Source organism: Urocitellus parryii, chromosome 11 (assembly GCF_045843805.1).
Source record: "Urocitellus parryii isolate mUroPar1 chromosome 11, mUroPar1.hap1, whole genome shotgun sequence".
NCBI classification, from domain to species: Eukaryota; Metazoa; Chordata; class Mammalia; order Rodentia; family Sciuridae; genus Urocitellus; species Urocitellus parryii.
The window spans coordinates 55459457-55480594 of NC_135541.1; the positions used below are offsets into that span (position 1 = coordinate 55459457).

Sequence of the window (21138 nt, forward strand, 5' to 3'; positions counted from 1 at the left end):
GAAATGGGTTTTTAACATTATAGGAAGTAAGTAACATTATATTAAAATAATGGGCAAAATCTCATATGTCATTTCAGTGAACGTTTTTTGATTTGGAATTAAAGTAAGGCGGGATTGCTCCTTCAGTTATCTAGAATGTGGAATATATGAGGTCAATAATAATTCCCTGGCTTTTATAATCAAGACCAGATCTCATTTTCTCTACTTATGCTTGGACCCAAAGGGCCTCCAAGTTACATAATCAAAGAGAATATTTTAGTATTCGTATCATTTGCCATTCATCTCCAGATCTAGATATAAAAATAATTCTCATAGCAAAGGATGATAATCAGCATTCATCATTTCTAGGGTAAAATTATGAGGATGGAAGAAAACCATGAGGAGTAATAAAGATCATACTTCTTCTTCTTAAATCATTATGAAGCCTCTGTTGTGTATATAACCATGATGTAGATACTAAACTGTCTTTGTAACATCTTTTTGGACAAAATTATAACATTAAAAACCTAGATTTGGAAGGAACTATTCATCAAGTTGCAAGTTAAGAGGTTTGGGAGGAGAAATCACACCTAATGTAAGCAGTAAAGGAACACAAGAAGACAAATTAAAGAGAAAGCATGGAATTTGGGGATTACACAGAGGGGAGCAAGAAATGAAAGGGACGTCATGCTGGCAGGGAAATCACATTTGCCAAAACCCCCAGGTGCTCCAGTGAATAATACTCTGAAAGCACAAATCATTATAATAACTGCATTAGGCTAATAACATAGCAACCTCCTATTTGGGTAAAATACTTGGATGTAGATAGTAAATTCTTAGATATAGGGAAACATTTTATTTAATTAGTGGAAGTTTGATTATCTCTGGATGTGTTCCATTAGTGTACCTTGGTTATTTGAGTGTATCCATTATCAGGAGTTTGGTTTAACGAGTCCATTTATTGAGCTCCACCGAGGTGTTTTTCTGCTTAACTCCTTGTGGCCGAGTGTTGTGGGGATGGGTCTTAATGGTTTTCAGGTTTTTTCACATGCACGTTAGTGGCTTGTCAGAGCAGTTCTAGCAGCGGAGCATTTCCATATAAGGGTGCCTTAGCCCTCAGTTAGCAGGAGGTGGGAAATCAGACAGAGATGCCTTCCAGAGCTGAGGGGGCCTCTTGGCATTTCCCTGGCAGCCACATGCTTATCATCAGCCAGAACCCAGGCACTCATTAGGCTCTTGATGAAAAGCATCCCAAAGAAAATGCCAGCAAATTGTGCCACTGTGCTGGCAGGAAATTAAAACTGCTCAGAGCAAGTGGAGCCAAGAGAGCTGTTGAAATGAAAGGTAACATCAAGGGTGTGATCACTGACTCACACAGACGTTCAGGATTCAGGATGCAGCTTTCTGCTTCACTGGGGAAAGCATGAGGCCTTCTCATCTGTCAGCTGGAGTCGGTTCCACAACAGGGCTGAGACAGGCAGGGAGGTGGATTCTGTGAATTAAGCTTTGTTGTGCTTGGATAAATGCTAGGGGTTTGGGTTGTTTTCTTTCCCCTAAAGGAACATCTCCCAGAAAACAAGAAAAGTTTTTGTTTTTCTAACTCCGAACACTTAAAGACCAAATTAAGTTAAAGAAAGATTTGAAAAGCACTACATGGTGGTAGTCAGACAGAATGGAGCAGGGCAGAAAGAAGCTCAGAACCCATGAATCTAGCAAGGGACAAGTAGAGGGACACTGTAATTCCAGAAGGGTATTCTGTGAGTGCTGCTACTTTAATGCTGAGGTTAAAATAACTAACAGAATAAGAACAACTGGCAGCACTAACATGCAAGCAAAGGTCCCATAACTTTCCACTGAACTGAGTGTGGTAGGCAGAGTAGTGAACGCCCAACGATTTACAGGCTCTTTGGAGCCTATAATATGCAAAGGGGAAATAAGTTTGCTAATACGCTGACTTTACTAGAGAAGATTATCCTGGATTTTGCCATTAGGCCTACTAAAATAACAGAGGTTCTTAAATATGAAAAAGGAAGACAGACATAGAAGTCAGAGTAATATGAAAAGGACTCAGTTAATCACTGATGATTTTGAATCCATAGGAAAAGGGCTGCAAGCCAGGGAAATGGGCCGTCTCTAGAAGTTGGAAAAGTCAAGGAAATTGATTCTCCTCTTGGACTTCTAGAAAGGAGTACAGCCCTCCTGATACCTGGAGCCCAGGAGAATCATGTTGAACTTCTGACCTTCAGAACAACAGATAATAAACTTTTATTACGGAGGTTACTAAGTTTGTGGTAATTAACAGAAGCAGCGATAGAAAATGAATACTTTGATATGTAGAAAAATGTATCTGGTGTTCTAAAGTGATTCATTTATAATACTTGGGGTGGGGGAAAGTACGGCAAGAATAGAGAAGATCTCAAAGGCAGATTTACGTGTTAGAACTATCAGGCAGATTGCATTATTCTACTTCATCATGAAAATAGTCTTTAAAGGCTGCATCATCATTTCTAGTCTATAGATTAGGATTTTTTTAAAAAAGTAAGACAAACTAGACATGGGGGTGCATGCCTATAATCCCCACAACTTTTGAGTCTGATGCAGGATTGCAAGTTTAAGCCCAGCCTCAGCAATTTAGCGAGGCCTTAAGCAACTTAGCAAGACCCTGTCTTAAAATAAAGAAGTCTGGGGATATAGCTCAGTAGTACAGCTCCTCTGGGTTCAATCCTTATTCCTCCAAAACTAACATAAATAATGTGTAAGACAAAAAATATTCTTAAGGGGCAGGAGTTGTGGCTCAGCCGGAGAGCGCTTGCCTCACACATGTGAGGCACTGAGTTTGATCCTCAGCACCACATAAAAATAAATAAACAAAATAAAGGTATTGTGTCCATCTACAATATATATATATATATATATATATATATACACACACACACACACACACACACACACATATATACACACACACACATATATGATGAACACTATATTATATATATATATATATATATATATATATATATATATAGTCTTCAATTAAAACCCTTCAGTGGTTCCCCATCTTATCTATACCAAAATTCAAGCTATGACCCTAACCTATAAATCTCTACATCAGTAAGGACCTTGTTAGAAAAGCAACACTCACACCCTACTACAGACATTTTCAAACTGAATCTCTGAAGATAGGACTCAGGAATCTGTGTTTTGACTTGTATTCTAAGGATTTTTTTTTTGTGTGTGTGTGAGAACTGCGTCGTTGGGGGTTGGTACTGAACCCAGGGCTTCACATCAGGTGGGCAAGCACTCTACTACTGAGCTACATGCCTAACCCTCCAAGTGATTCTTACACACCCTAAAAGTTTGAAAAGTGCCACTCCATATAGAGGCATACCACTGTCATCCTTGCTTGTCATACTGCAACCACACTGGACTTCTTCATTTCTTGAACATGGCAAGTTTGATCATTTTTCAGGCTTTTGTAATATCTGTTATCTCTACCTATTTAGGCTTCACTTAGAAACTTGTCTGTTGGCTCATGCTATTCAGGTTCTTGAGTTTTTCCTGATCATGAACACACAAGAATTTAAATAAACAGTGCTCATGCAACTAGTCCCCATCATTTCAGCATTACCTATGTTTATGATTTAAGAAAAAGAATCAGTCATGAATAGAAAGCTAAAGATGATAACAAAATGGACATGAGTTATTAACTATGTAGATAGCTTATATGTAAGTTTTGCTGTAAGTTTTGCTGTAAGTTTTTTTTCATTTGTGATCACAATACTTTTTTATTTCTTAAAAATTGTGATATTGGGATATTACCTTTGGGAAAACTTTTAGTGCCAGTAAATGTGGTATTTTTTCTATCTCATGATGTTACATATACAATTCATTCAAAATCTTTGAAGGGAGTCCTTGATAAGCAAGTACTACTGCCAGCATATACTTTACACATTAGCTAGTCATTGGCTGACCAAAGTACTGTGCTTTTCCAATATCTAAAGTCTGCCATTTTTACAATGGATTTTATTGTATTTTATAAGTCTTTTGATAAGGTCTTTAAGGTTGATGGTTTTTCCCTTTTATAATTTAGCTTCAGTAGATTGTTTTTATAGCAAAAACATAAAGGATCATCAGAGTTTTATTCTATTGAAAATCAATAGTTTACTCAGACGAGCATTTAACATTTTTTATCTTTTACAATAATAAGTTCCTACTGCAATTAATAAACTCCAGACTGTCAGTGGTGTTTCTTAATCTCTTAACATTCCAGGATGGGCAGTTCCCCTCAGTAGATGACTTTCTCTCAACCCCTAGAACCTCAGAATTCTCTGCATCCAGCCAGCAGATAGGAGAAGTAAAGAAGGATGGACTGCAACCTAAATTTCAGATTTGGAAGTGATATCACTTTTGCTTATACAGCCTTGGTGAGGATATGTCACAAGGCCACAGTTATATGAGGGTCAGATGGAAATTTTATCCCTAGGTAGGCAGCCATTCCCAGGGACAAAATAACCCTGCAAAAGAGGACTAAAAAATCTATGGGTAGTCAGCTGTTTGCACTACAGAAATGCATGTTATTTATTTTAGCACTGTGCCTTACTGGAACTGCCAACCAAATGTAATGCACAATCACAGCAAATATAGTTACCACATGTGTTTTGAACCCTTTTAACCATGCCTTTATTATATACCCTCTTGGAACTTATTACTTCCTCATTTAGAAATTCTCATTATTCCTATAATTATTTGTTCAACTACATTGTAAGCTTCTTATGGGTAGGACCATGGTTACCTCATTTATTGTATCATTTACCCACCACAGTGCCTCACATACAGTCATCCTAATAAATTATTTTTAATAAATGAATAAAGATACTAAATTTGTGTTGCAGCATATTGGCCCTTAAGATATGTGTTCTTTTTAAGCTACCTCCAATCATTTTTTGGACCGGTGGTTTAATGAATAAATCAAGCTGAAATTAAGATTCTTTGTTCTTTTTTCTTTTCATTAAGGCCACGATGCCATTGTCACACTCCTGAAGCATTATAAGAGACCCCAGGATGAACTGCCCTGTAATGAATATTCTCAGCCTGGAGGAGGTACCATCGTTTTTATTCAAGTTTCATTGCTGTACAAACCGTGCCTAAAGGCAAACCTGTGTTTCTGTTATTATCATTCTGGGGATAGTGGGAGAGCATAGACTTTGTCAGATTAACCTTATTTTTAGAAAAAAAAAATTATCTATGTGAAAACGAATTTAAAGAAGCCTCCATTTGGAACTTTAGATAAGGCAAAGGGGAGAAGGGTGGGGAGGTGGTATGGGGCTAGGAAAGATCGAGGAATGAGATGGACATTATTACCCTACGTACATGTATGGTTGTGCTAATGGTGTGACTCTACTTTGTATACAACCAGAGAAATGAAAAGTTGTTCTCAATTTATGTACAATGAATTGAAGTGCATTCTGCAGTCATGTATAACTAATTAGAGCAAATTTTAAAAAGTAAAAAAAAAAAAAAAAGGAAGAAGAAGAAGCAGTAGTAGCAGCTTCCATTTAGGCTATTTTCCAACTCTCATTAATCCACAGTTGGGTTTAAGTTTACCTGGACTGGATGTGTATGAGGCTTGGACAAGAGTAGTAAGGCCTGAGTAAACTGAGAAGGATCATTTTCCATTTCAGTTATCTATTACGGCAGGGCAGAGAATACTCATAGCCAGACACAAATTAAATCTGCTGGAGTCTGCTACAAATTGGATTTCTTTTTAATCTTTTTATGCGCTTTCTAAATAAACACTTGTAGTACAGTTTCAGTATCCAGAGAATAGATTTGGGCCTTAGGCTATGGTTTTTCTTGGTTTCATCACCTGTTTCTTTTTATAATGTTGAACTTTTATGTAGAAAAAAATGATTGCTACTTTCAACTCTATTATATAATTTGATTTCTAGATGGCTCCTATGTGTCTGTTCCATCCCCATTGGGGAAGATTAAAAGCATGACAAAAGGTACTTGTAAATGGGAAAACTCTTATATTTTATCACTCAGGATAATTATTGCCTAAATATGATAACATTCTATTTTGTTTAACATATTATGAATAATGACTATTTTATAAGCATAAGCAATATTATCAACAGATCATCCTTCTTATAATTAACCTTATCTTTTATGCCTTTGCAGTTCATTAAGATATGACAGTGAACATTTATGAGTTTTGAAGTGCATCAATTCTCATAATGCTTTGTGAATATTTGTATTTTTTAATAAAATATAAATTACAAATACTAATATTTATTTTAAAAGAATTGGGAATGGATGTACCTTAGGGAAAAATTAGCAAAAGCATACTTCTTTTCCAAACATAAGTAATAATTTGGGAACTTTTTTTGAATGTTTGCTATAAACCAAAATTAATTCCACTGGACCAGAAGAGTATAGAATATAATTACATTATAAATTTATATTTAACTATTTAAATATGCAGTCTTTTAAAAATATTTTTTAGTTTTGAGTATTTCTTTAGAATACCTGAAGTGCTTGTTTTCTGCCATTTAATTTGCATGCTTTTGAGTTTTAGTTTATTGCTATTTAACTTAACCTATTGATAGAGGTTGAAAGGATTGACTAGATAAGAACTTTATTACGATGTTATATAAACTGTACCCCAGGGATGCCATGTCCTGTGTGTGTGTGTGTGTGTGTGTGTGTATGTAGTACATATTCACATGTGTGCTTTTAAATTTTAAAAAGTATAATGACAATTCCTGTTTCCAGAGAAAGCTGATGTCCTCCTCCTAAGGGCTGGATTGCCTTCACATTTCCATCTTCAACTCTCAGAAATTGAGTTCCATGAGATTATTGGCTCAGGTAACCTAAGAAACTATAGGTCTACTTTAATTAAAATGAGCTCAAGATAATATGTACTTATTTATTTATTTTAAACAATTTTAGGTTCTTTTGGGAAAGTATATAAAGGACGATGCAGAAATAAAATAGTGGCTATAAAACGGTAAGCAAACAAATGAAAAACATTACCATCTAGATAGAGTGGTGAGCTTTGACAACTATATACACAGCAAACCTCTTGTTGGATTCCTCAATTAATGAGTATTTCCTCTTGCTGCCATTTCTAGTTATCGGGCCAACACTTACTGCTCCAAATCAGATGTGGATATGTTTTGCAGAGAGGTGTCCATTCTCTGCCAGCTCAATCATCCCTGTGTAATTCAGTTTGTGGGTGCTTGCTTGAATGATCCCAGCCAATTTGCCATCGTCACTCAGTACATATCAGGAGGTTCTCTGTTTTCCCTCCTTCATGAGCAAAAGAGGTATGAGTCTCTTCTTCTCCCTTATACTTGAACATGGCTTTCAACATGGCATTAAAATTATCTTAGGCATTTCGGAGGCTTTCTGATTGCATGAAACTTCACCTTTGGAAACCTCTGAATACTAGTGAGTGTGCATTAAATATGGCTAATAATTTATGACTAATTATTGTATTTCAAGGAATAGAAATATTTCTGTGACTTATTAATAGGAATTCAGTTGAAGGTAACAAATCAAAGAATTTAAACTGGCAACTGAAACATTATTACGCTATTTGACATACCAATAAAGCAGATATGTGTAAACTCAGAAGAAAATAATTACCAAGATCACCATATAAGGAAGTTTTAAAAAGAAATGATCTTGCACAAGCCTAATTTGAATTTGTTTCCTAGATCTATGCATACAGTAATTAGAATGTGGTTTCATGCAGTTATTAAAATAGATCATTACCTTATTACAAAGAATTTAAATATATTGCAAATAAATTAGAAAATCAGGTACAATATTTTAAATGAAATGTATTGTATTCCTGAGTTGACCTATAATTAAGCATTTTCTGAGGTAGAAAAGTTACTTTTCCAGATTTGTTAAATTTTTCCTATAACCTTCAATTAATAAAAAAATAGACTAAAATTACACAGAAAAAACAAAACATATATACCTTGATTTCTTTTAAGAGATATGGCATTGGTTTTGACTTTTTTCCTTCCACTGAATCTATTTTTAAATTTTAGGATTCTTGATTTGCAGTCTAAATTAATTATTGCAGTAGATGTTGCCAAAGGTATGGAATACCTTCACAACCTGACACAGCCAATTATACACCGTGACTTGAACAGGTATTTTTTTTCCCTAATAATGAACTTAGAATTGTCTGAATGACTAGTAGCCTAAGATAAATTCAATAAAGATAAATTTTAGATTTACTGCAGATCAGTATTTTCTCCCTACTCTGTGAACAAGGAATGGGCTATCATAAGCCCAGGCAATAGAAAGTTTTGTCTTTTACCAAAATAGAAGGCTATATAAAACTGCTTCTCAGGCATCTTCCAAGTCTAGAAAGAATATACAGAAAGAGTGCTGCTTGTAAGATGTGCCAACAAACTATAATCATGTGCCTTATGACAGTGTTTTCATGACAGTGGAACCGAGGTCCCATAAAATTATAATTGAGCTGAAAAATTATTATAGCTCAGGGACATTGCAGCCATGGTAAAGTGGTGCACCATGTTACTCAGGTTTGTGGCAGTACTGATGTAAAAAAACCTATAATATTGCAAGTGTAGAAAAGTATAGCACAAGTATAGCACAATTATCATTTTGATAATGATAATTTAGCAACTACATTTCTGGTTTAAGTATTGGTATTATACTTTTTATTATTATTTTAAACTACCACTTTGACTTATTAAAAAATTTACTGTAAAACAATATGGCATGTTATGCTGGCAGCTGACCTCATATATCTCATGTTTACTGCATCTCATGCATCAAGAGACCATATTTAGTGATTGACTTATATCATCTAGGTTCGTATAAGTACACTCTGTGATGTTTGCCTAATGACAAAATCACCCCTAAAAATCCATTTCTCAGAACATATCCTCATTCTTAAGCAAACACATGATTGTACTTTCCAGGTAAGGAAGGTCAGATCAAGAATTAAGCTCATTGACTCCTAAAAACTGTCATGTCTCATACAAAGTCACTTGTTAGAGGAGGACCCTATTTGAAGTACTACTTTGTGCTACTATTTTGGTATTTTGGAATTAGTGAATTCAGCCAAACTAGAGCAGCTTGTTTACCTAGTTTTCATGTTAAGAGGCTTTCATGAGAAATAGAGACTTGAAACAAAGGTAGAATCAAAGTGCCCCCATGGTGGAACCCCAGGGGATTTCAAAAAGTTTCCTTGGGCTGGGGATGTGGCTCAAGCAGTAGCGCACTCGCCTAAAAACTTTAAGAAACTAAAAGTTTTCTTAAATAATGAATCGTTTCTCCAAGCAAAGTCTTACACAAAAGGCCAATATACAAAATGTGGCACCTCCCCTTTTTAAGTAGGAAGTGCCCTGGGTCATGTCTGTAGAATCTCAAAGGTACTGTAGAGAAGAGCTGGAAAACCACTGATGGAGTTATGAAACAAGGCATATTATTCCACAAAATAACTTTGCTTTAATGATTATCAGTAAGGTTCATATGAGTCCTTTATATAGTCTTTTATACAAAACTCACAGTTCTGAAGCTACTAAATATTAATGAATTACTCTACTCAAAAACTATTTGGACATCTATTATGTTTAAAGCCTTTATACCGGGCACAGTAGAACTTACAAAGGGAAACTGCACCAGAATCTACTTTTAAGGATCCTTCACATTCTAAGAACAAACAAATATTCACCTAAATATATTGTAAGTACCAAATAACAAGTTCTATAAAATAGAGAGTGAAATTTTCTATAAAATTTCAGAACAAAGAATGTTACTTACTTCTGAGGAGTTCAGTGTCAGCTCCATGGAATAGGTGACATGTGACCTTGGTCGTAAGGGATGAATAGAATTTGAAAAAGGATCCTAGGTTCACAGGAGACATTTATAAAATAGGTTGAGATTAGAAAAGTAAAGGCATACATAGGAACTATGAATAACTTCATCTTAGTACAAAACGTGTGTTTTTATTATGTATATAGTGTATGAAGAGACAATTAGGAAAGAAATATGGAAAAATAAAACGAGCACAGAAATCAGTGTGGGCTGGACTAGGGTTTAGACATTGTTCTTTTAGCAAAAGTAGGCACTAAGGATATTTGAGCTGGAAATTACAAATCTGAGGCTACATTATAGAAATAGTAATTAACCTATGGCAAAAGATAACCTTGAAGGTAAAGTCTAGAACCTGCGGAGGAAGTTACTGCAGTATTTTGTGATAAGCAATGAAAAGCAGAATTTCTCTAGTGGCAAGTATAAATGAAAGTAGAAAATTAAATCAGACATGAGAGTGGTAGAATCTTGGAAGTAAATGAGACTTGTTTATAATTATTTAGTGATTTTCAAATAAAAGTAACTTCTTCACTGTTAACCATACGTTAACCCCAGCCTAACTATAGGTTCTTTACCTCTTTTTACAAAACAAATATGATGTTAATAAGCATAATTATTTTCTTTGAGTTTTGCTAACAATATTTAGGAAACAGATTTAGATGATAAATTAACATAATGCAAACTGATGATTTTGAGCTTAGGGATTATTACTTTACCACCCTAACCATCTTTGCAAATGGCATTAAAACAAATGAATGATGACTGAAAGTTTTCTCTAGTATAACTCTTCATTTGTAGGACAATTAAGAGTACATTCTGTTGCCTTGTAAGTGCAAGTTGTTGCCATCAGTTATATAGCAGAACTAAAAATATAAATGTTGACTAAAAGTGAATATAAAATATTTACTATATATAACAGATACAGGTTTACATTTACCATTTTTGCTCCTCTAACATAAATGTTTGAAATAAAAATTCTTCAAAATTTATGAAAAAATAGATACCTACAATGTATTGTCCCAACTAGTGCATTGATTATTTGTGGACTATTTTTTATCAATCTTTAATCTATAACAACAATAAAACATTCAGTTTTCCAGATTAATGCAGGTACAAAAAACATGGATCCTGCCCCTCCAAGGGTTTACTACCCTCTAATGGGTAGATAGGTCATTTACCCAGCAAGCAACTGAATTCAAAATGATTAAGGGCCAAAATGATTTAAAAGCCATTTTAAATAGCAACTTTGAAACAGAAAATTTAAAGGGATTGCAAGTCAGTAAAAAAATCAATGTATCGTGGAATGCTTCCTGGTGGTCTTGGAGCTAAAACCAGAAGTTGAAGAATAGGCATGATTCTTGCCTCAGTCTGTTCCTACTATATTCATTCACCCTTGTTTTTCAGAGTATTTAGGGAGTCCCACTGAAAATAGGAGAGGGAAACATGCATGTCAGAGTGTGTGGAACTCAGACACTGGTTTGCTTTTCTATTAACATGATTTGCTAACATTATTATCTCTCCAGTGCTCCAGACAAGGCAGAACTTGAAGTCAGAGACCTTTTTCTCTTAATCCCACATTTCCAGAACTAAGCATAGTGTCCACACATAGTAGATGCTCAATCAATGTATTTTTAGCTAAAACAAAGGCTTTGAATACTTTAAGAATATCATTTTAGGAAGAAATGGCCTAGTTGATATAAGTATGGCTACTTTTAGACAAAATCTAGTAACTTACTCAATGCCATTTATAATTTTTAAGGAAAGAAACTGTTTAAGATTACTGATAAACATACAGAAAAAGAACACATCTGTATTTGCATTTGAGGTTATTGATATTATTTGACTGAAATTAAAAAAACCTATTTTTCCCTGGCAAGCAAAGCCTCTCTGAGGCGTATTATACAGTAGGTAAAGTTAATTTTGATCTTCAGTATATACTAAAGGAAAATTGAAGGAATGAATAAGGAAATAATTCTTTCCAATGATTATGAGAATAGCAATGATACCTACCATTTATTAGCTTTTACAACAGGAAGAGAACTCCTCTAAGATTTTGTCATGTTCTCATTTAATTTCACAGCAATTCTGTGCTACAGTGTTATTATCTCCATTTTACAGATAAGGAAACTGATTAAAGATAGTAATCTAGGTTCCATCCTCATCATCCTTTTAACACTGTACTATATTTTAACTACAACAATGAAACTATGCCCAAAGAGAGAAATAGAAGTCTGTTGATCTTGGATGGGCATCAATAATATTTACAAATTTTGCTATTTGTATTTCAGTCTTACAGTTTTGATTCCGCTAAACCATAAATCATTTTTCATCTCATCTCCACATGCTTCTGTGTTCTGTTTTATTTCTTCTTCCACATACTATCTTCTGCTGATATGGAGCAAAGGTTGAGTTCTTATTCAGATATGTTTTGTTTGGCCCAAGGAGTTTAAATATTTTTAAAGTATTCAGAGTTTTAAGCAGGAATACACTAATTTCTATGGAACCCATCATCTGCCAACTTATACCTAGCCTAAATTTTTCGCACTCATCTTGTGACATTGGATCTTTCAAACCATGGTTTACAACTAAAGGTTTTAAAGCTTTTTACTTAATACAGTAGTCAATGTCTTCTTGGAAAAAATACCTTTTCTAAAGGGTTTGACATTGAAACAGAAACATCACTGCAAATATATACTGATCACATGACTGGTCTTCTCCCAGATAGGTCTATACTATTTTATAACAGCACTGTAAGAAATGAAATAGGGATACCTCCTTTACAAAATGGCCATACCACACTCCCATGAGACTTTATAAGTTTTGAAGCTCTACACAAATATTAATTTTATTGATCTTAGTCTCTCATTTGTTCTCTTATATGGGGAGAGCGTTGATAAAAAACACTCTACAATAACCTCATACATACAGATACTACTTTTTATAAAGCACAGCTAATTAGTGTGCAGTCTAGATCTGAGAAGGACTCACTGCTGGTTTTTGAGTGTCAGCTTATTCTGGGGAATATAAAGGAAAATAATTAGTGATAATTTAAAAACAGCAAACTTTCCAATGTTGAATGACAGATAATTTAAAAGGACAAATCTGGTAAAGACTAAAAGAATCTTAATTTTAAAGATGACATTTAACTAAATTAGTGAAGATTTTAGGAAGCATCAAAGAAAAAAACTGATAGAAAAATTTAATAGTTGTTTTTAAGTTGACATATGTCTGTGCCTTTCAATTGAACACAAAATATAAAACTCCCATACTTTAAAACAACACAATGATCAAGTAAAAGAAGTTATCTATTGTTTTTCCAATATAGCTGTTGTCCTCATTTGCATAGATTAGAGTCCCATTTTCAGCTATTCCTTGACTTGTGACTTTTGCAATAAAAGAACTTAGCATCCATTGACAAATGCCTTCTTGAAGAGACTTCATGCAGACCAATTAACTGATTACATTAAAATATTTACAGAAGTCTTACAAAAGAACCCATTGAAACTCTTTTGAAATCTTTGGTAATTCTGTTTTTGTGATTCTCTGGTATAAAACCAGTAATTACACCACGTGGTATTTTAAATTTTGCAAATAATTATTTTTATTAATTTCCATTTTAGAAGTAAGTGGGTTAATTAATTAACGTAAAATACTTACTGAATACTTGATTGACCCAGTATATATGCTATGCTCTGGGATACAGCTGAGAAGGAAGGATCATAGAACTTTCTTTATCAGAGTTTAGAGCCTCGTGAAATACTTCCCAAACTTCCTAGTCATAAGAATCATTTGGAGGCCTTCATTAAAACAATAAATAACAACAAAAATTTTAAAAAAATTAAAAAGCAGATTCAAAGGCCATATCCTTGAATGGATTGATTCAAAATGTCTTAGGCGGCACTTGGGAATCCATAGTAAATAAGACTTCTAAGCACTTTTTGTGATCCAGGGAAAAGAGAAAATACCACAGTACAGTGACTCTCAACTCTGGCTACACAGAATCATTAAAAAAAAAAACTTAAAAAAAATCTTGACACTGATTAAATTCAAATCTCTATAGCACTCCAGGTGTTTCTAGTAGATAGGTAAGCTTGAAAGCTACCTTCTAGTCTGATGCTAACTACTCCTCTTAACTATTTGCCATACAATTTCATATTTCTCTGTTATCAGAGCAGAGTTAAATATTAGAATATTGAGTTACAATGTAACTCCAAATGTTTTAAATATCATCACTTTAAATAAATAATCATTCATTCAGTAATTGAGGCAAAAGTCAGGGATCTATAGACTCATGGTACTTGTGGTACAGAGTAAGTCTCAAGACCCATCAGTTTTCATGAGAATTGTTCTACCTATACTAGGCCCTTTTAAAGTATCTAACTTACTTATAATTCATGAGTGATACTAGAAAGTTCCCAGGAGTGTAGAATCTTCACAGGTAGCCAAAACAAAAATAAAAATTTCAACATCAGACAATCGCAGTGTACAACAATTCTTGTGGGAATTCAAGAATATAAACCTTAGTAGAATAGAGAATTATATGTGCAGGTTGAATATTCCTCATCAAAATTGCTTGGGACAAGAAATGTTATAGATTTTGGATTCTTCTAGGTTTTAGAATATTTTCACAAAGTTTACCAGCTGAGAATCCCCAACCTGAAAATCCAAACCTCAAAGTGCTCCCAAATCCAAAACTTCTTGAGCATCTTAGCAGTGGTCAAAATCTTTGCATTCTGAGGCATTTTAGATTTTGGATTCCTAGATTAGGGATGCTAAATGTGTAATAAATAGATACACATATATACAGAAAGATTAATATCTATGTATATACATGTGTGTTATATGTCAATGCACATATAAACCTATGTATTTCCACATGATGCTTACAGTCTTTCGAAACTGGATTTCTAAGGAAATTAAACCTTATAAAAATGAGTTGAGGGATTTTTAAAATTTTTCCAAGAATGAGAAATAACTATGATCAAATGGGTTGCAAGAAAGAGAAATCAATTCATTGCATACAATGGATGCTTTAGGAATTAGGACTTCAGAGCTTAAGTACTACCTGTGGTTCTGAAACACTTATGTCCAAAATTGTCATCAGATGTCATATTTCCAAGTTGATGCATTTAAAAAAAAACAGTTACCATTGCTGTCAATGTAGTTGGGATTGTCCCTATGCATGAGGTCTCTCAGGACTCATATTCAATGTGTGACTTACCGGGTCTCCTTGGAAGTCATCCTCTTTGAAGGTAGTGTAAGTGGGACAACAATATATAAGTTGTTTCTGATATGTTGTATGGGGTAGGCATTTAGATTGACACATATCTGTCATAGTCATATCCCATTCTCTGAAGTTCAATCACAAGCCATATTTGTAACTTTATGGGATACTGAGAAATGTAAACTAGATGTGTGCCAGAGGAGGAAGTGAGTTTTGATGGGCAACCAGAAATCTGTACTACATGGACCCTATTTGCACGATGGATAACAGGTAGGAGGCATTTGGGTACTGGTAATAATCAAGAAATCTGCTCCAGATTTTTTATAAATTAGTTACACAAATATGTTAGTTACATGCTAAATATTTTTGTTTATACAAACATTTTTGCAATTAATAAACTAATAGCATTAATTGAAAAATATAGTGAAAACGACTTAATGACCATATTATATATAAATTAATTTCAAAATAAATCTCATTTACCTTTGTTAAGTTAAAACCCAAGATTACCTTTAGGAATGTGGAAACATATGAGTATCATATTCAGAGAATGTTGTTTTCCTGAAATAGCAGAAGGTGCTCCTTAACCATTTGGTGCTACAAATTAATGTATTCCTATACACAAGCTTCATTCAGATATTGATGTTTGTTCATAGTTTCCATTTCCATTTCTGGTATTCTCAGTTTCCATTTGAAGTCTATCTGTCCTCAGCTCCCAGCTTCCAGAAAAACAGTGGATTTTTCTACTCATTATTTTTTTAAAAATTCACTGTCTAACTTACCCTGATTTTCTGAGTGAAATCACCTCTGCCTCTTGTTTCATTTTTAGTTTCCAGAGGGCCAGCTATGTCCCAAATACTGTCATCACATTTCCGTTTTGGTTCAGTTTCCTCAACCTGAGCTCTTCACACTTCCCTACCCCACTGCTACAGTATACTGTTGTCCTGAGTAGTTCTCGGTTTGTACTCCTCTAGAGATAGCTGAAATTTTATTCTGGGACCAGTTAAAATGTTCTTCTATCAGCTGCCTCCATTAGAATGTCTCATTTTATTTTGGCTGCATCCACTAATTCTAAAAATTGTGCTTTTACCACCTCATTAACTAAATTTCCTTGGACATATACTCCCTTTAAATTAAAATAGGTATATTTAAGTCAGAGGAAAACTCATTCATTTTGCCCACCTTATTATATTACTTGAACAAACCTGGTGAATTCTACCATCTCTTGGGGTACCTTCCATTAGAATCTTTGCAAAGTCATCCCAGTCAAACAAATCCCTAAACCTCACATAATAGAAGTGGGTTCTAAGCAATCATAAGACATTAGAAACACTACACAAGATTTTATGTTTGGGGGAGGTGTATTTGTGTCTGTGTTGGAGGAGAACACAGAAAGTCAAGTATTAATTTGGCCCAAACTAGGAATTGTGTGATACCAAAATTTGCTTGTTGTTGATATATATATCCAGTGGTTGTTTTGTGTGTGTGTGTGTGTGTGTGGAATAATGATTTACTCTGCTGCCTCTTTCCAGCACATCACAGTCATTCCCTGAGAACTCTTAAGACCAGGGAGGAAGAAGTGTGTTTTACCTTCCCTTACTCAAGGGCTGAGTGTGGAGTAGAAGTAATTCCCCTTTTGATCCTCTTAAGCCTTTCCAATGCTTCCCATGACTTGCAGTGAACTTACTGGACTATGCTTTTCTGAATGTTACTACTGGTTCCTTACATTGCCATTTTCCATTCTTTGTAAATGTGATCTGTATAAAGCCAGCTTTTGAAAATGTCAAAATGGCTTTTCTGTTTGACCATTTCTTTCTGCTTTCATTTGTTGGGAGGCCCTTGAAAGCCCTCTTGGCACTTTGTCGATTTCCTGAACAGATAACCTTTCAATATTGATATTAATGCTGCCTTGTGGTATCTGTGCATTTCTCAATTCAAAATTTTCCACCCTTGCTTGCTGAGATTCATTTATGTTACTGCCTTCTTAAGACACTGAAGCTTCACTGCAACTGAATAGGGCCCCAGAGTCAGGATTTACTAGCTAGTAAATGAAGAATGATCTTTATAGGTGGATATTTCTTTCCCATTGAAGAAATTTCCAATAGCTAGCTATATCTTGAATGTGGTCCAGAAATTATAAACTTTCTATTCTTGTTGAATATTTCCTAAATCCTCCCTGAAAGCTTTAGGAAGAAACAATTTTTCAAATAATTTTAGTTTTCTCTGGCTTGAAATCCAGCATGGACAGATCTGGGGATCTATTTTGGTGTGTAATACTGCCCTACTGAAAGACAAGAGGACAAATGAATTGGCAGTACAGACTCTGGATCCAGACCATGCACATTTGAAACCCAGCTCTGCCACATTTTTTGTTCCTAGGAAATTTGTTTACCATTCATTTATGGTAACAATTATACCTAACTGATCAGATTTAAATGAGAAACTACATTAGCAATTGTTATCATTATTTTTCCTTTATTTTTGAAAGATCATTTTACTTCTTAATATTCTTGGATGCCCAAGTTTGTTTACTGAATTAAATACGTCAAAGGGCCTGTCTCTCTCTCTCTTTTTTTTTTACTGTATTACTAAACTTACACAATAGTGCTTATAATATCTCAGATGAATAATATCTTCTAAAAAGATCTTTTCTAAAAAGATATGGGAAATAACTGGATTGTTCCACTATAGATAGTTTTCTATAAAGAAGGAAAATAGGATTTAAATCATATTATTTCTTTAATTGAGAACTCTCATCCCTTCATGGTTCAAAGTTGAATCACAGATTCAGTCTGACATTCTCAATAGGTAGTTGCAGATCTGGAGAAGAATTTGAATTAAATGTAGCTAAGGGTTGACAGGGTTATTTGATTATCTAGGATCCTTTTCAGTGATTACTGCTTCTAGAGCTATTCACAAAACTTACGCATCGAATTAAACACCAGTCCTTTAGTTATTCAACAAGCATTTGCTTACAAAAACAGTATAGAGGGGAAAGGGTTATCAGAAGCACATTGTGGAGGTCAAAGCATATAGGTAGAAGAGACTGTACTTTTACAGAAGGTGTATGGGACATCCACATGATTTGGCAGTTTTCCTGTTCTATGCCCAATGAGCTTACTCAGTGACTCAATTCAGCAATTGTCCTTCTCATATAAAGATCAGAGTGGATACTTTCAAAATTAATATTAAGAAGGTTAATTCCTACCCTTCCGTCAATAGTAAGAGAAAAGGAAGAATTCATACAATTGCACTTTCTTGATTTCTAAGAGACAATCATTTTTCTCATTTCTATTCCTGTTCTTACTGTATCATTGTTATGCTACATAAACATCTTTCTGACTCAGATTCCTCATTTGCAAAATAGAGATAATGATGTCTAATGTGTCCATGTTCTCATAGATACCTTTGTCATTAATAGTGGTGCCAGGTCAACAGCAAAGGGAGGACTGTAGGGAAAGATTCTATAAAAGAAATTACAATATAATTTATATTAATTGCATGTAACAGAGTTGCCAGAAAGTCTCAGACTAAGATTAATTTTGTATCCAGCTGCTGGGCCAGAACTATTTGCAGGGTAGTCAGGATTATCTTTATCCAGCTAACTAGGGGCGAAAGATTTTGTGGTGACTAAATGGTGTGGGGAACAACACACTCTTTGTCTGAGAATCTTACTATTACCTTGACTAGCATGGAGAAAAGTTCATACAAGCCGCAGAATGATTAGAACTCTTTAATCCTGGAGCAATGATCTTTGTATCAATTACATTTCAAGCCTTACATGAAGAACTATATTCTCAGACACTGAGCCTCCATTTAATGACTTGAACAAATGTACAGAAAGTTGGTGAAAAGCGTTCCTGGTTTCCTAGATGAAATAGCACCAGGACATTGATGATGTCTACCTTCTCTTGTATTGGGAGGGAAATCCCCTTTCTAAATTCTAAAAATAACAGTTGTTTTTCATTAACTGTTGGTTCAGAGTTGAGGATCAATGATCTTGAGTGACCCTTTTCTTTGGGAATGAAGCACATTTTAATAGACTTTTTCCTGTCTATGGTCTATGAAAGATTTAGTCTCAGGCAGGATCCTGAATTGGTGGGGTTTCTAAAGGAAAGGATTTATTGCAGGCTTCTTCTAATTCTTTCTCATTCTTTAATTTCTTTTTTTTTTTCTCATTTCAGACAAAGAATGAGAAAGACATTTTGAGTCTCCTATTGAGACATAGGTGGCCTTCCAGGCAGACATTTAGCAGTGAACTTTTATTAACCTTCTCTGGGATTGACAGTTTCTTTTGCTTCCTAAATATGAAGCTAACAAGCTGTTATTTGCAAGCTTGTACTTCAGCACTGCAAGCAAGAAAGAGAAAAAAAAAACAGTTGTGGTGTTTTCTTTTGGACCTTCTCTCTTACTCTGTATCTATAGCATTTATCAGAAAAAAAGACATGTAGTGTAAGCCTTCACACATGTTATTCCCTACTGAGTAACTAACTCCTTTATTTCTGATGCTTCCTCCCGGAAGTCTTCCCACATGTTCCTTCAATAATTCATGCTCTAATTTATTTCAGAATTACAAGTGTCACTCTGTTAAAATTGCTCATGTCCTTGAATGTATTCCCTGCTACACACTAAGCTTAACTGGGGCAGGAGCTATCAATATTGTACCATTTTATTCACAACACTTTAGAACAGTGACTTGGTCATAGGAGAAATCCAACTAATATTTTCCAAATGCATAAATGAATTACTGAAAATTCAAGGAATAGAAGAATAACTAAAGTATCTTTGTGACACACATTGAATTCAATGCTTTATATGTATTATCTGATTAAATCCCCATAACTCTATATAATGGCATTTTTAAAACATAATGACAGAAGAGATTACTAAGAAGACAAAGGTCATAAGTGACACACTAAGATTTTTACACACACTTCATAGTCATACAGTCTAAAAGATGGGGATATATACCACAAAACAGGAGTAACTCTGACTGGATAACAATACATTTATCAGGTTGCCTTAATGATGAGACCCCTACTTTATAGAAATTATAACAAAAATGAGAAGATGCTTCTCCCTTCATATTAAAAATTCTTTTGCACTTAATAGAAAGTCATCCTTTTGTTCAATTAAAACTAGTAGTATACAAGTCACTAGTCAGGCTGCTTTATGCTATAGATAATTATTTGCATTCTAGTCACTAAAGCCTATCCAAAAAAGAAAAGGAAAGGAAAACATATAAAATAAGGAAACACAATCAGCTGTTTGACTGATCTGATTTTCTAATTTACTCAGGTGAAAAGTTAGTCAGACAAACTGGTTTTGTAATGTAGACATAGCCCCAGAGTATTTGATGATTCTTAAGAAAAATATAACCTCCTGAAATTCTAGTGATTTTTAGTCACTACTGACCATGTAGATTTGAACCAATACTTGCTTCTTCTAAATGAATTGATTTTCCTTCTCACAGGCAACATTTTTATTTTCTAACCTGCAGCATTTCTATGCCTGACTGGAATATTTTTGCATTTGATTAATGTTTTCATTTGACTTTCAATGAGGTCTCAAAACAGTTTGGCTTGTCACAGTCAAATTATTTAAATATTCCTCTGAAAAGAGTATGTAGAAACTAAAATCAGATTCATGTGAACCTGAAAAAACAGTGGCAACATTTCTTGAACTTGTTATATTTTTTATGTCTAAATTAATCATTTCACATTTTTGTTTTATGTTGGTTCTCAGCTCCTTCAGTACAGTGATTATTGAATGCCTTAATGAAAAAGTTTTAATTTTTTACTGACCCCAGAAGTTACTTTCCAACATGGATTTGTGTTCCTTTTTAATATGTTCCTTGTGATTTCAATAGCTCCAACATATGCCTTCTACTTACAGGAATTAAAACTTGCTTTGGTTCCTTTAACACAAATACCTAAGCCATTCTTTTCATTTCTCAGTTACTCTTTATGCTTTCCAATTAAATATGGCCAAAATTGGTTAGAATTCTATTCTCTGTTATTAACATTTATGTCATGTGAAAAAAGCACACATAAGAGAATACATATTAT

The 21138-nt window shown here is 34.3% G+C and overlaps 1 protein-coding gene across 1 annotated transcript in view; it reads left to right on the top strand.

Annotated features, from left to right (window-relative positions):
* Window positions 1–21138, top strand: part of Tnni3k (TNNI3 interacting kinase) — a 277900-nt gene that overhangs the window by 111278 nt on the left and 145484 nt on the right. Inside the window, exons 12-17 of the mRNA XM_026409759.2 lie at window positions 4996–5082; window positions 5931–5987; window positions 6757–6849; window positions 6934–6991; window positions 7116–7310; window positions 8046–8150. Of these exons, the coding sequence (XP_026265544.1) occupies window positions 4996–5082; window positions 5931–5987; window positions 6757–6849; window positions 6934–6991; window positions 7116–7310; window positions 8046–8150 (595 nt within the window). The remainder of the gene's footprint in view (window positions 1–4995; window positions 5083–5930; window positions 5988–6756; window positions 6850–6933; window positions 6992–7115; window positions 7311–8045; window positions 8151–21138) is intronic.